The 14,960-nt window shown below is 44.9% G+C and overlaps 1 protein-coding gene across 7 annotated transcripts in view; it reads right to left on the bottom strand.

The window, feature by feature from the left end:
• Window positions 1-14,960, bottom strand: part of NRF1 (nuclear respiratory factor 1) — a 133,629-nt gene that overhangs the window by 11,827 nt on the left and 106,842 nt on the right. For 6 of the 7 annotated variants that reach the window (XM_059711778.1, XM_059711777.1, XM_059711782.1 and 3 more), the window contains one exon: window positions 12,834-12,958. In XM_059711778.1, the coding sequence (XP_059567761.1) occupies window positions 12,834-12,958 (125 nt within the window). Of the gene's footprint in view, window positions 1-3,287; window positions 3,390-12,833; window positions 12,959-14,960 lie in introns of all 7 variants that reach the window. The other variant, XM_059711780.1, reaches the window with a different exon arrangement.

Here is a 14,960-nt window from a genome sequence, read left to right as displayed (position 1 = left end):
AGAACTTGGAAAAAGCAACGGCAAGAGTGACATCCACCCGGGAAGTTTCACAAATCCTCCGGCAAATGCGCCAGCACACAGAGCGCTGTGGGCACGCTTTTAAAGTAGACCTTACAGTCAGCTCTTCCTGAGCTGAAGGGAGGGTGGTTCATTTCTCTCTACATTGGAATTTGTGACGTATTTTCTTGCAGCAGACCTACTTTCCTAATTATGTCTTCCTTCAGCTAATATGAATACTAATTTGTATTCCGGAAGCGCTCAGCCGCTGTGGAGGTGGAGATGGTCCAGGCTTCCTCTGACTTGCTCAGAGAAACTGTCTAAGGACTTAAAATGTGTCACGAGTAACCTGCATGACAGACCATCTGTATGTGGCATATAAGAGTTGAATATAATTCTATTTATAAAACCAACAGGCCACTTCTGTCTCTTGGGGCTGCTATGAGAAGAAGTAACATTTTATTTACATGATTGAAGTTCTTGAGATGAAAGACACTCCCTAAACTTGAGGGAGTATTGTTTCATCTAGGTTCTTTCTCAGGCATCAGAGCAGCCATGTAGCAGCTACCAGGGGCAGACAAATGGAGAAGCAAGATTAAAGGTCCTGCCCATGATCCCCAGAGTTGCTGAGAGTGGAAGTTGTGCCACCAGCTCAGTGTTGCACCCCAGGAGTGTTGTCCACACTCCACGCTGTACACAAAATGAACAATTCACACACACACTCTTGGCCCTGAGTGTTCACATGCCCTTTTGTTAGTCAGAAGCACTGTTGAATGAGAAAAGAATTCTCCCCTCTCCCTTCTGCTCTGAAATCAATAAAAATATATTAAACAAAACAAAACACCCCACGACAATGAGGTACCACCTCACACCTGTCAGAATAGCTATCATCAACAAATGAGATGTGATGGTGAGGATGTAGAGAAAAGGAACCCTCATGCACTGCTGGTGGAAATGCGGACTGGTGCAGCCACTGTGGAGAACAGTATGGAGTTTCCTCAAAAAATTAAAAATGGAACTCCCATTTTACCCAGAGATCCCATTTCTAGGAATATATCCCAAGAAATCAGAAACACCAATCAGAACGAATATATGCACCCCTATGTTCATAGTAGCGCAATTTACAATAGCCAAGATTTAGAAACAGTGTAAGTGCCCATCAGCATATAAGTGGATTAAAAACAGTGATACATCTATACAATGAAATACTGCGCAGGTGTAAAAAAGAAAGAACTCTTGCCATTTGCAACAGCATGGATGGACCTGGAGAGCATTATGCTAAGTGAAATAAGCCAGTCAAACCTCAGAAGGAAGGCAGGGGATGGTCGGCAGGTGGGACGAGATCAACCAATGACCTTGTATGCATATATGCATAACCCATAGACACAGACCATAGGGGGTGCAGGCCTGGGGTGTGGGCGGGGGTGGGCTGGGAGAGTCAATGGGGAAACAAGGGGACATATGTAATACTTTCAAAAATAAAGATTTTAAAAAAAAAAAGGAAGAAGAAAAAACAGAACTTTCTAGTCCAACAGTAGGGCTGTGAAAGCTTAAGCAAGGCAAGGCCAGGGAGCAGGGCAGCAGAAAGCAGACATTCCTAAGATTATGAAATGGGTGGGAAAGGACATGAGATTCTTGAAGGAAAATATTTTAAACATAAAAAGATAAAGTTCATAGTCTAAGTAACATGGCTGAAAGGAGCTGCTCCAAAAACATTCAAGCAAATTTCCTTTTCCTCCTCCAACAAGGCTGACATAGAAACACCAAGGCTTACTACTTAAGCGGTCAAGACATTTAATCTCGGAAGCCATGCTGCCCATTAGAACTCACTGTGAAGACAGATACGTATGTTCCCCGTGTGCTGACCAATATGGTGGCTACAGAGCACCTGCAATGTGGCTAGTGTGACTGAGGAACTGACCTTTGATTTTAATTAATTTACATTTAAAGAGCCAGTGCACAGCTCTAAAAGCTTTCCAGTATTTCACTGTACAGATGTACCACTATTTTCCGGTGAGCCAAGTCCACACCATACATGTGCTTCAATCATACATAAAGTGCAGAACATGGTCAAGAGCTGCCTTTGTTTAGATGGAAACTCAATCTGAAATTGGATGCTCTGCATTCACCTAAAATATATTTTCCTGGCATTTCCCTTATTTATATCACAGGCTTTTTTCCTTTGCTGCTCTACCCCATCCCCACCCCCACTTATTTTAACACCCCACCCCCACCCCCGTGGTGAGAAACTTTATCAGCATTTGAGAACAATACAGTATGGCTGTGCACTATAAAGCTTCAAGCAGTAGGGAGAGGCTGGGCTGGGCTGGGCAGTCAGGAGAATTGCTGGACGCCTCTCTATGAGCCAATCTGATAGCAGGGTCTTTGTAGTCTCGCTCAGAGCAGTGTCTCAGTTTCCATATATAGACCCCTTCAATGATTCTCAGGTCCAATTGCTAGCTTTACCACCAAAAAGATGTTTTTATCAATTTAACTTCAAAAACCCTATTTAGACTCTGTAAATCTCTAAATTGGAGCCTTGCTAATAATAAAGATTTGGTGTAATTATAAAGTCACAGGCAATTGTGCTGACAAAGCCAAATCTATATGTCTCCTTGCTGGGCCTTTGCTCTCGGTCTGACCAACAGGAGGAGAAAAGAGGCTTTGTCAGGAGCAGATGTGCAGTGGAGGCCCTGGGAAAGCAGATCTGTTGAATGAAGCAGGTGCCACTTAGACATTCACTTTACTGACTCCAACCACAACCTCCCCTTCATTTGATATCCTGCTCTTGGCAGGAGGATGGGGAGAGAGCATCACACAAAAAGGAAGCATGTTTATCCTGTTCAGATTACTGCTCTGCCAGGCTGCTGCTGCTGGGTTCTGCACACTTGCTCTTTATTAAGCAAATGGCAGATCTGGGAAGTGAATCCCTGTATTTACACAGGTAACCTGAGAGCCAGAGGGCCCCAAACCATACTGGCTGCGATGTGCAAGCTATCAGAGTTAATAACAGTACACTGACATTCCTTCAAAATCCTAGTGGAAACATAAATAAAAAGAGGAAAGTCCCCTTTACCCAAGAACCTAAAACACTTCATTCTGAAGAATTTTTCATGTCAAGAAATTCTTGTTCTTATGCGAACAGTGACTGATCCCATTTTTACATGCTCAATTAAAACCCACTTTTCAATCCATGTATTGAATAGAAATGACTGCAATGAAACTTGTTCGATTATGGCTCTGAATTTGGTATGCTACACACACACACAAATCCCTTTACAGAATATTACCTGCAATGAGGCACCAAGATTCTGTCTTGGTTACAAGGAGCTGGAATCATCTAAGACCAGAATCTGTCTTTCGAATACAAAGACTCAGAAAGATCTGGGGACCTAAAGGGAAGGAGAATGAGATAACGAAACATGTAACTTGACCTTCAGGACACTGGGGATGGAGGAGACCATGGTCAGTGGTGTCCATCTGCCAGATGGCAGGCATGTTCTTGGGAATCTCTGCCCAGAATGTCCCTGGCGCATCAGTTTCCTCAAGCTGAGAATACCTGGCACAGTCAGACCAAGGAGCAGATCAAGGTAGGCCACTGTGGCTTGATAACCTGCTAATTCCCACTGGGCTAAAAGGAGCCAACTCTGGAAGGAGTCAGCTTTTAACATGGATAGCATCTAGAAGCTTCATCTGAGGGCCATGGCCATGGCTCAGATGAGTCCTAAGAATAGAGACCAATGAACAGTGGCCAAACATTTCATTGTAAAAGGCCCTCTTCTTTTCTAGTCTTTAAGTCTTCAAATAGCAGAGCCTAGGTGAGCAATTCCTGGTGCACATATCACGAATGCCCGAGGCCACCCGGTTCTTAATGGTAGAGGGAGGGGACACCTCCCCTCTGGACTTGCAGACTGGGCAAGGAGAAAGATGACCCTAAACCCATAACACCTTCCAGAGGCCTGCTCCTTCTGAGGGTATCCACAGGGCAGCATCTTTGCAGGAGACAAAGGCACCCAAGAACCCTGACACTGGAAACCCCTCCAGCTGGGGCGACGTCTGATGAGTGCCAGGAAAGGCCTGATAATTCGGAGAATTGAATCTGCTCTGTCTCCCCAGCATGCCTGAGGGACAATGCTTCCACCAGTGACAGGCTTTCTGAAGAGGGGTTCTCAGTGTGAGAGTCACTACCTGCTCCCTCCAATGGAGGCCCAGTGGACCAGAGCCTAAGAATGTGTTCCAGAAGTGCTAAAAGCAAATCCTCTGAAGACTGATTCCCTTCCCATCAGTGGTGTTGAATAATACTAACAGTGGCATAACAGTTACTGCATGCTCATGATGACCCAGGCAGTAACGAGAGTAGGACGTATCTGCTGTCCCCAAAATTAGTGACATCAACATATCTCCCTCAACGGGGAGACTGGGGAGTCAGAAAAACTGCCGCTTCCCTCCAAGAGCTACTCTGGTAGGCATTTTGGACTTCAGGAGATCATATGAAGGCAGTAGGGAAGGAGGACAAGCTTCAGTGCTACGAAAGGGCTGGGTGAGTAACACCTAGTGGGCACAGAGCTGTAAACCCCCTTTGGATATTCTAGAATTGAGAGCCCCATCGCCCATCTCCATATCACCATTCCTTAGAAGCAGCATGCTTCATCGTGAAGTCTGGAATTCACCCAATACCAATGGCTTCCTTCAGCCTTGTGACCCACCAGGCTCTGGATGTTTGATATTTGGGGTGGGGGTGGGGGTGGGGTCACTATAAATCCATTAGAGTGCGTGCTTGAATATGCCTGTATCCAGGAAGAGAAACTGTACTTGTGAGGCATCTAAGTTGAAATGTGCAAGTGGCCGGGGAAGTGGGTGTAGGCACCGCCACTGCCTCCTGCCACAGGTTCTTCTGCTGGGGACTCTGTTGTGCACAAACAGGGCAGTGCTTCTTGCAACCCTGCTGCCCAGCTATTTACTGGCTTCGGATTATTGCAGTCACGTGGTAGGTTTTTTCTTGTTTTGTTTTTAAAGCAAAGCCATGCTGTCCATGACCTGAGGTGACAGGGAAGCAAGGCTCAGGAAGCGTGTGTGCTGTCCTCTCCTGTGCAGAAGGGGCACAGCTTGCCAGGAGGCAGCAGTGTTTGTGCTGCAGCCTTTAGCTCAGCCTGTCCAATAGAACCTTCTGCAATGATGGAGATGTTCTGTATCCTTTTCAGTGCCCACTAGCCAGCTACATGTGCCTATTTAAGTTTAAATGTGAATAAGTTAAATTTTTTAAAAAAATTCCGTACCTCAGGCCATGGTTACTGAGCACTTGAAATGTGGCTAATGTAACTGAATTTTAATTAACCTGCTTTTAAATGTAAACAACCACACATAATAAGTAGCTACCATACTGGACAGCACACCTTTAGATCTTGGGTTTTGATGCCATTTATTTGCCCCTGTAAGATTTACCATGACACTGACTTCTAAAGACAGGGCTCATAAGCTCTGTCCCACTCACCTTACTGAAATAATGCCGAGAGAGCTTGCTTAGTGGTGGTAGTAGTATTGGAAGTAGAAAAAAAAAAAGGAAAAGAATGGAAAGAGATGATAATAGAAAAATAATTATGTAAAACACTTAATAGTCAAAAGGCAAAAATAGAGCGAAATTGAAGTTATTTCCTGGTATGACATCCACCAATATGTTTCCCAGAATGAAAACTATTCATCTTAAGAGAACAGTTAGCTGACTTAAGTGGGAAAAACCTGTCTGCAAAGAAGGCGTGTTTCCTGCCTGGCCAGTGTGGCTCAGCTGGCTGGAGCATTGGCCCGTACACCAAAAGGTGGTGGGTTAGATTCCAGTCAGGGCACATGCCCAGGTTGCAGATTTGATTCCCTGTCAGGGCAAGTGTGGGAGGCAGCCGATCGATGTTTCTCTCTCTCTCTCTCTCTCTCTCTCTCCAAAATAAATCAATAAAAATAAATAAAAAGACATATGATTCCAAAGGGGAATCAGTTGTAAGAGGAATCTTCATTTGCCTTTTCTTACGGACCGGGCAAGGCCTCAGCATGGGTGACATCACCCTAGAGTCTTAGCTTCCCGTAAGGCCTCCCTATCAGTAGAAAAGAGGGCACTTAACTTACGGAGGGTGGTCCAAAAACCCAGACCTGCCATAGCACTGCTCTTTGGGGACTTTCAGGAGACCTGCAGCCTGCGACTCACTGCTCACACAAAATACTGATATTTAGGGGCCTGCCTGCTTCGAATCCTGGAGGCACTGAACTCATCGTTTGTTTGTTTTTGGATTAAAGGTACAAATAGCAACATAGTATCAAAGAGTACACCATCTTTTAAAGCTATTATTATGCTTACAATGACTGAAAATGCACTTACAATAAATCTTTATTTAAACTTTAATTAAAACACTGAGACATAAAGTGATTTAATGTACCCTTTTGGGGAGCAACATTGACATATTTCCTAAATTTAATTTAACATTTACATTTCCACTGGCCCTTCTGGAAACAAGTCCATATACTAATGTGTCCAGAGAATGAAGAACACAGAAAAAGAAAGAATGAGAGGTGTATTTTACAGTGTATCAAGATGAGGACTGGCATTTCATCTCTTAATTTTAAAGAGGAGCTAGAAGAGGAAAGCGTAGTAAGTAATAATGGATGATGGTGGCGGTGATAAGGGGAAAATGAAGAAAGTCACCTGTCATGATGGAAGTTAAAATACAATGCAGTTGTAAGATCTGTAGAGAGATTATGCCATTAATAGTAACAAAGGCTATACTAACTACTGCAAACTATGTGCTGGAAGGGAACAGCAGTCCTTGTCCAAGAAGTGTGATATAATCAAATCCAGGAGCCATTAAACAATGTCACCTTCTGCCCTAGCTGGTTTGGCTCAGTGGACAGAGCGTCGGCCTGCGGACTGAGGGGTCCAGGGTTCAATTCCAATCAAGGCACATGCCCAGGTTGCGGGCCGATGCCCAGTAGGGGGTGTGCAAGAGACAGCCGACCAATGATGCTCTCATCATTGATGTTTCTCTCTTTCCCTCTCCCTTCCTCTCTGAAATCAATAAAAATATATTTAAAAACAAACAAAACAAAAACAATGTCACCTTCAATCAAGGTTCTTTCACTCAAGGTTACAGAAAGGGCTTCTGATCTATTCCCATTTTTATAGTACTCACCTCTGAGCACAAACGCTTCACTTGCATAAAGTATTTGCATCTGTCCTAAAGACAGGAAAGCAGGGTTTGCAACAGTGCTGTGTGCCCTGTTCAACTTACTCATTTGGGAGAACGATGGAGAAGAAATTTGTGCTGACAGCTGATAATAATGTCATGTTTACCTGTGTCTATGTGCCCGGCACTATGCTAAGCACTTTACAGGAATCATTTTGTTTAATGTTCACAATTATCTTATGAGCATGGAACTATCATCCTAATTTTACAGTTAAGGCTCAAGGAGGTTAATTTGCTTGCCCAAGATCACAGTTTGGTGGTGGTGCAGCTTTTAGAGTATCCAGCTAGGAGTTCACCACTACAAAACCAGCATTACATGAAATGTTAAAGGGAAAAAGAGGAGGAGGAGGAGGAAGAGGGAGAGAAATAGGAGGAGGAGGAGGAGATTTATCAGGATGATCACTTAGTATCATAATAATAGGCCAAGAGGCGTCATGCTGGGACGGGTAGGTCATGGGTGTGCCCCACAGCCTCTGTCAGCGCCTCAAGCCCCAGCAGCAGCGGCAGCACCCGCATGAGCAGTCCCCAGCAGGCAGCGCATTCCATCAGCGGCCAGCCCAGCGCACGCGCATGGGGGTAAAGTCTCCAGGCGCCCGCTTTCCCGCAGGCCTGAGCCCCAGGACAGCTGGGGATGAGCTGGTGATCCCAAAGGCCTGACAGCCCGGCGGGCGGCGGAGGCGGCTTTCGGCCTGGCGACTGGCGAACAGGCAGAAGATGACCCTGAATGCAGGAGGCTAGGCCTAGGGACCCTACCTGCAAGATTTAATCCTGTGCTGAGCCTCTAGTGTTACATGAAGTCTAATCACTGGGGTGTATACCTCAAATTAATATAATATTGTATGTCAACTGTAATTGAAAGATAATTTAAAAACAAGTAAAATAAACATCAACCACCAAAAAAGGAAAGATTTTGCCCTAGCTCGTTTTGCTCAGTGGATAGAGCATCGGCCTGCAGACTGAAGGGTCCCAGGTTCAATTCTGATCAAGGGCACGTACCTTGGTTGCAGGCTCATCTCTGGCCCTGGTTGGTGCAGGTGTAGGAGGCAACCAATCAATGTGTCTCTCTCACATCGATATTTCTCTGTCTCTCCCCTCCCTTCCATTCTATCCAAAAATCAATGGAAAAATAGCCTCCAGTGAGGATTAACAAAAACAACAACAAAATATTTTCAAAATGAGTACCAACATGATCCTAATTAGGTTAAAATGTTTTATGAATGGGGGTGAGGGGAGGCCATATTTTGAAAACTCAAAATGCTATTCTCTATAGTGGGATTATAGATGATTTTTATAATCAGGGCCAAAAATAAAAATAAAAAACCCCTAAACAAACAAATGCTATGCCCCCTTTTTTCTTGTGGCAGCTTTAGAGAAAGTGTCGGCCATTAAAAAAAAAAAAGGCTGAACTTTCTTAGCAGCTCTGGTAAGAGGCTGATGGGACAATAGTTGAAGCAGATGACTGCCATTCATTTTGTTGATTAACTAAGAACTTCAGTTATCTGTTTTTACCCCCCACCTGGCTTTTAGGAATGAAGGATAGCTGCATGAATCTGCCATAAGATCTTAGACAGAAGAGTACTTCTGAGGTGGCCAAGTGCCAGTATAATTCTTATTTTTCATTATTTTTGCTAAAATAGGAAGAGAAAATAATAGGATCTGGTCCCTGAGGATTACGAACAGTGGATAGCAAGGCTGGGTGGAAGGTGAATATCACTCAAAGAGCTCTTCAACCCTGTGTGAGCACACCCGTGTGGTCCTGGAGTACAGCAGCATAGGGGTTTTGGCTACAGAGGAGTAGAGTGAGGGGAAACCAATGGGCAATTTAAAAGTTGTATGACTTCTTATATTAAGGTATGTTAGGGAGGGAAAAGGAAGAAATAACTGTGTTAAAAAAAAATAATAAAGGAAGGAACTCATCCAGAGTCCTTTCCCAGCCAAAGGTAATTCCATCTGCATCTCAACGAAAAGAAAGGCACCTGTGGAAATCTTTAAATTGAACCTACCATGAAACTCCATCCTGAGAGATCAAAGACCCATTTACTGCAACTAAAAAAGGGAGAACATAAATGAAATAAAGTAATACCAGTGCCTGAGTAGCCCCTTTAGAGTTGGGATGGGGTAGGGTCCAGAAAAAAAGGGGAGGTCTTCAGGACACAAGGTTTCTGTGAGCTCTGTCCCAGTGACCTGGAATTTAAACTTCTGCTATGCATGGGTCATGATCTTTAACTTGAAAACCACTGTCCTACCAGACACTGCTTTCATATCCGCACTGCCCCAGCCATCTCTCACTGGGTATTGTACTCCATCAAGTTCCACACATTCTAGTAATGGTCCTCCATCCCCTCTAGTTCCATCTGAGAAGATGCTGAAAAATTTCTGTCTCGGGCCTGAACAATATCCAAATTGCCCTTAGAAGAGTCATCTGCTAGTAGGATTTTTACTTAAGCCCTATTCGGGAACCTGAGGTGTACTGCTCCCCAGTGGTATCTGTTTCAAACAGCACCTTGTTCTGGTGCTTCCTGTTAATAAACTCTCCCTGATAGTACCCTTGGCCTACTGGTAGACTCCTTAAGCTTGTCATCACAGAAGTGACAAATGTTGGTAACAGGACACAATCTGAAAGAATAATGAAAAGAGAGCTTCTATAGTTCCAGTCCCAGGGTAAATGCTGCAGCACTATGGGTGAAAATGTTAGCAGACGGAGGAGCATCAGAATTATTTGGATCATATCCAATATGAGTCATTCTCTGGATACCCAAAGGAAAAACTAAATAATCAATCTTCACTTAAAATTGCTGGGATGAGACACAGCTCAATGGTCTCATTTGATATAAAAAAAACTGCTTGGAGAAGGTAATAATTCCAACTGCCAAGTCTGAGTTCAGCACATGTGGGCAGTCACAAACTGGGGATGGCCTGCTTTGGAGAACCACTGGCTTTTAGGATTAGACCAGAATTTTCTCTTATCACAAATGTAGCCAACAACATAAAATCAACACAACTGATTCACACAACCCAAAGCGACTGAAGAGGCAGCTTCCAGGAATCAATAGCAGTGGGTGTGGTTCAGCTTCACTGCATGGCTGAACAGGTCTGCTTGACTAGAGAGAGACTCAGAGGGTCCATCGAAAGGTGAGGCTGGGAGGAGTTCAGAACTATAAAGCAGTCTGTTCTCCTCACCCACACAGGTCAAGACCATTACATTAGAAGGCATAACAAAGTCTCTTATCAAACCCACACAGAGCAGTAGTCTTAGCAGTTCTACAGGGAATAACAGCATCTGCACTTCAAAAGCATGTCACATAGCTAGACATCTTCCCTTTCATTTAAGGTGGGTTAGGACTCAGATGAGGAACGAGAAAAGCAAGCAGGATTCTGGTTAAAGCAGGTTTGCCTTCATTCTATCTATACTCCTTTTCACGCTAAACATACGTGGCTATGAGATGCCCTTTATCCTATGGGTTCTCACCAAGATCATCTCTGTCTCTATTTGGGTTAGTTCAGGGAAGCCCCTAGCCCTATAGAAAAAGCAAGCTATAACTTAGCATTTGATATTTCTTTGTTTTTTAAAATAAATGATTCTTAGAAGCCACAATGGCTGTTTATATTTCCTATGTTATTCTTTTTTAAAAATATGTTTTTAGTTATTTATTTGTTAGTTCTCACCTGAAGATATTTTGTCTATTGACTTTTAGAGAGAGTGAGGCACGGGGGAGGACAGAAAGAGAGAGGAAAAAAAAAGAAACATCGATATGATAGAGACACATTGATGATAGAGATACACCAGTTTCCTCTGGCAGCCCAGGTACCCTGCCCTTGACTAAGAATTGAACCTGGATCCTTAAATGTGTGGGCCGAGCACTAACCACTGACAAATATTGGCCACGACTGTTTTTACTGATTTTAGAGAGAGGCAGGGAGGGAGAGAGAGAGAGAAAAAAAACATCGATGGCTGCCTCCTGCAAGCCCCCTACAGGGGGTGGGGCCCCACAATGCGCAATGCGGGAATCTAACCGCAATGAGGGAATCTAACCCGTGGGAATCTAACCGTGACCTCTTGGTGCACGGAATAACGGAACAACGCTCAACCCACTGAGCCACATCAGCCAGGACTCCTATGCTATTCTACTCTGGGATACAGAAGTACTTTCTTCTTCCCACTTCCAAAGGAGGACACAGAATCATTCTTCCTTCAAAGACTTTTCTAACTAAAATCTTATTCAATTCTTAGGGACTACCCTAAAAAAAGTGCCAGGGACATTTTTCAGCCACTAATGCCATTAAGGAACTTTCTGCCTGGGAATTGTAAATAAATATATCGGGTTTTCTCCTCACTTGGTCTTCCACAGCAGTATTACTGTCTTTGTGGAGGTCCAGTGATGGCGAACCTATGACACACGTGTCAGAGGTGACACGCGAACTCATTTTTTTGGTTGATTTTTCTTTGTTAAATGGCATTTAAATATATAAAATAAATATCAAAAATATAAATCTTTGATTTACTATGGTTGCAAATATCAAAAAACTTCTATGTGACACGGCACCAGAGTTAAGTTAGGGTTTTTCAAAATGCTGACATGCCGAGTTCAAAAGGTTCGCCATCACTGGACTAAACCAATTAAAAAAAAAAAAAAGGAACTTTCTACCTAAACAAATGTATGTTATTATCTATCCTCTTTCCAGGAGTTTAACAACAAATATACAAAACCACAGAGCATCTTATAGACATGTCTAATCACTCTGTTCGAAATTAACATAATATTGTCTGCCAACTGCAACTGAAAAAGCACCACAGGGCACCTAATCTGACCTGCTTAACCTGATTATATAGAATTTAAAACAAAAGCCTAATAAACAATCACATATTGTCTCACACAACAGGGCTGGTCCTCCTCTTCGACCCAGACTCCTGTGGCACTTCCCTGGGCAGCCCATCTTGGTAACTGACGCCCAGAGCCTGTGAAAGTGGATCTGAAGAGCTGGGCTGGAGTTGTACATTTTTGCTGCCATATTTCTATGAACGTTATCCCTTTCATTTATTCAGGAAATAATCAATATCCTGGAAGTCAAAGAGCTGGGAAAGAAGGGCAGGGTGGCAGGATGCTATTGGCTAAATCCAGGTCCTTGGTAAGGCCACATTAACAGGAGGCAGAACCTCAGCACCACCCGGAAAGGCACCTCCAGCATAGCCTACTGCCGCCGCCGTGTGAGATGGTGGCACTTTTCTCCAGATAGCGCATTGCACCAGCCACGATGCACACGCCATGGAGTCTCTGCTATAGGAAAGGCCACTGATCTCTCCCACAGGACAGCAGATTGTAAAGTACCTCTCAGCAAGTCCTATCATAGCAAAACAGTCGCTTCTCAAATAAGCAATTCAGTTAGGTAACCACTACCATGGCTCCCCACCACCCTGCCCCACAAAACCCCAAGTCTCCCACTGGTGAAAAGAATCAGGGGCTCCTAGACTTTTCTGAGGCATCAATGGCCTACCACTAGAGAAAAGCTCAAATCAAAGCTCAACCTCTTTCTGAAGGGTTTGTCAGTCATGTCATGAAGGTTTAAGTGGAAACAAGGAAGAAATTGAATGAAATATTTATGCTCTCTCACCATTAGCATCTTGGACGCCAGTAAGTGCTCCAACGGCTGCTGCGGTTTCCCCCGACAGGACGATCTGTCCCCCGCCTTGCAAGGTGGCTTCGGCCAGTGTGGCGACAGCATGGGCGGCAGCTTCACTGCGGGTACAGAACAGGAGAGGGGGTGCGAGTTGAATAAAGGCACAGCACTGCAGCTAGAGAAACCACCCTTCCTTGGACTCTCCACGACTCCTGTTGTGAGCCTAACAGCAAGCACACGATTCCACTGCTACTGGGCAGAGCCAGAGTAATTTTTAAATGATAATAAAGAGCCAGAGAAACCCCAAGTCTTACCTACAGTATTTCTAAAGCTACTGTGAGAGTTTCTTTAAACCTAGGAAATGGGTGTTTGAGGACAGAAAGCACGCATTGTAAGTCTCCTCTTTATTGATAGCGCTGAGTGCTTGTGAGCCACGTGGAGCTCCGATCCATATTCACAACGGAAAAACCATTCTGGTTGTCAAGCACAAGGTTTCCTTTTTTTCTTCTCTCTTTACAGTAACACAAGACAGATAATCACCTGAAACTGCCCTTTTGTAGCCAAGAATAAATAATAATCTGAGGAGTCAGCAACCTGGATTTGCTATTCAATTAATATTAAATAATAACAATTTGGCTTATATCCATGATTTTAAATACAAAGTAATAGTTAACTACTATTCTGCAAAGTCCAACTCTTCCCTTTGTCTCACTGTACATGCAGGCAGTGCTAAATTAAGACTTAAAATTTTAAATGATCACTATAAGCCCAAACTCCTTGACTCTAGAAACACAATAAAATAATAAACCTCCCTTCATTGCAAAACAAACACTCTGTACCATAGATAATAACAATGTTTATAGTGAGCTCTATTCTAGCAGTGTGTCCCATTTTTCTTTTCCTTGCTATGTGCTTTTACTCTATGCATACCCACTTTTATTTATTCTATGATGCTATCCTATCTAATAAAAGAGAAACATGGTAATTAGCGTACGACTGCTACCCTTCCCATTGGCTAATCAGGGCGATATGCAAATTAACTGCCAGCCAAGATGGCAGCCGGCAGCCAGGCAGCTGGAAGCAAACATGAGGCTTGCTTGCTTCAGTGACGGAGGACTCCAACGTTCCCCACCTGCCGCTCCCGGCCTCTGAGCTGCAACTCTAAGCAACTATGTTACAAATATAGAAGCTAAACAAAACCCCAGAAACCTGCTTTAGTCGCTGGGCTTCAGCCAGCAGGATCACAACATTGTTTCAAATACAGAAGGTAAACAAAGGCCAGAAACCTGCTTTCAGCAGCGGAGGCCTAAGAGCTGGAGCCTCAGAGCTAAAGCTGGCCCAGAATAAAAAAAAAAGAAAAAAAGGAGAGGTTGGGAGCTTCAGTCACCCGCCAGCCTGAAAACAGCCCTCAGCCCCTCACCCAGGCTGGCCAGGCACCCCAGTGGGGACCCCCACCCTGAAGGGTGTGTGACCAGCTGCAAACAGCCATCATCCCCTCACCCAGGCTGGCCAGGCACCCCAGTGGGGACCCCCACCCTGATCCAGGACACCCTTCAGGGCAAACCAGCTGGCCCCCACCCATGCACCAGGCCTCTACCCTATATAGTAAAAGGGTAATATGCCTCCCAGCACCAGGATCAGCGGAGCCGAGAGGCCTCCCGGCACCGGGATCAGCATGACGGGGGCAGCGCCCAAACCCCCTGATGGCCCTGCGGCTCTGTGTGTGACAGGGGGCGGGGCCACAACCTCCCTATCGGACCTGCTCTTTTTATGACAGGGGAAGGGGCCCCACCCCCTGATCAGCCCTGCTCTGTGCCTGATAGGGGGAGCTCCCCAACCCCCTGATCGGCCCTGCTCTGTGTGTGACAGGGTGCAGCACCCCAACCCCCCGCCCCCCACGGGCCCTGCTCTGTGTGTGACGGGGTAGAGCCATAACCTCCCCATTGGCCCTGCCCTGAGTGTGAGAGTGGCGGTGCCCCAACCCCCTGATTGGCCCTGCTCTGTGGGTGATAGAGGGTGGTGCCCCAACCCCCTGATCCGCCCTGCTCTGTGTGTGACAGGGGGCGGTGCCCCAACTCCCCTATTGGTCCTACTCTGTGAGTGACAGGGGGGAGCTCCTCA

Source organism: Myotis daubentonii, chromosome 10 (genome assembly GCF_963259705.1).
Source record: "Myotis daubentonii chromosome 10, mMyoDau2.1, whole genome shotgun sequence".
In the NCBI taxonomy this organism is placed as follows: Eukaryota; Metazoa; Chordata; class Mammalia; order Chiroptera; family Vespertilionidae; genus Myotis; species Myotis daubentonii.
Note: the sequence above shows the minus strand (reverse complement) of the source record. Positions and strands in the feature narration are given on the sequence as shown.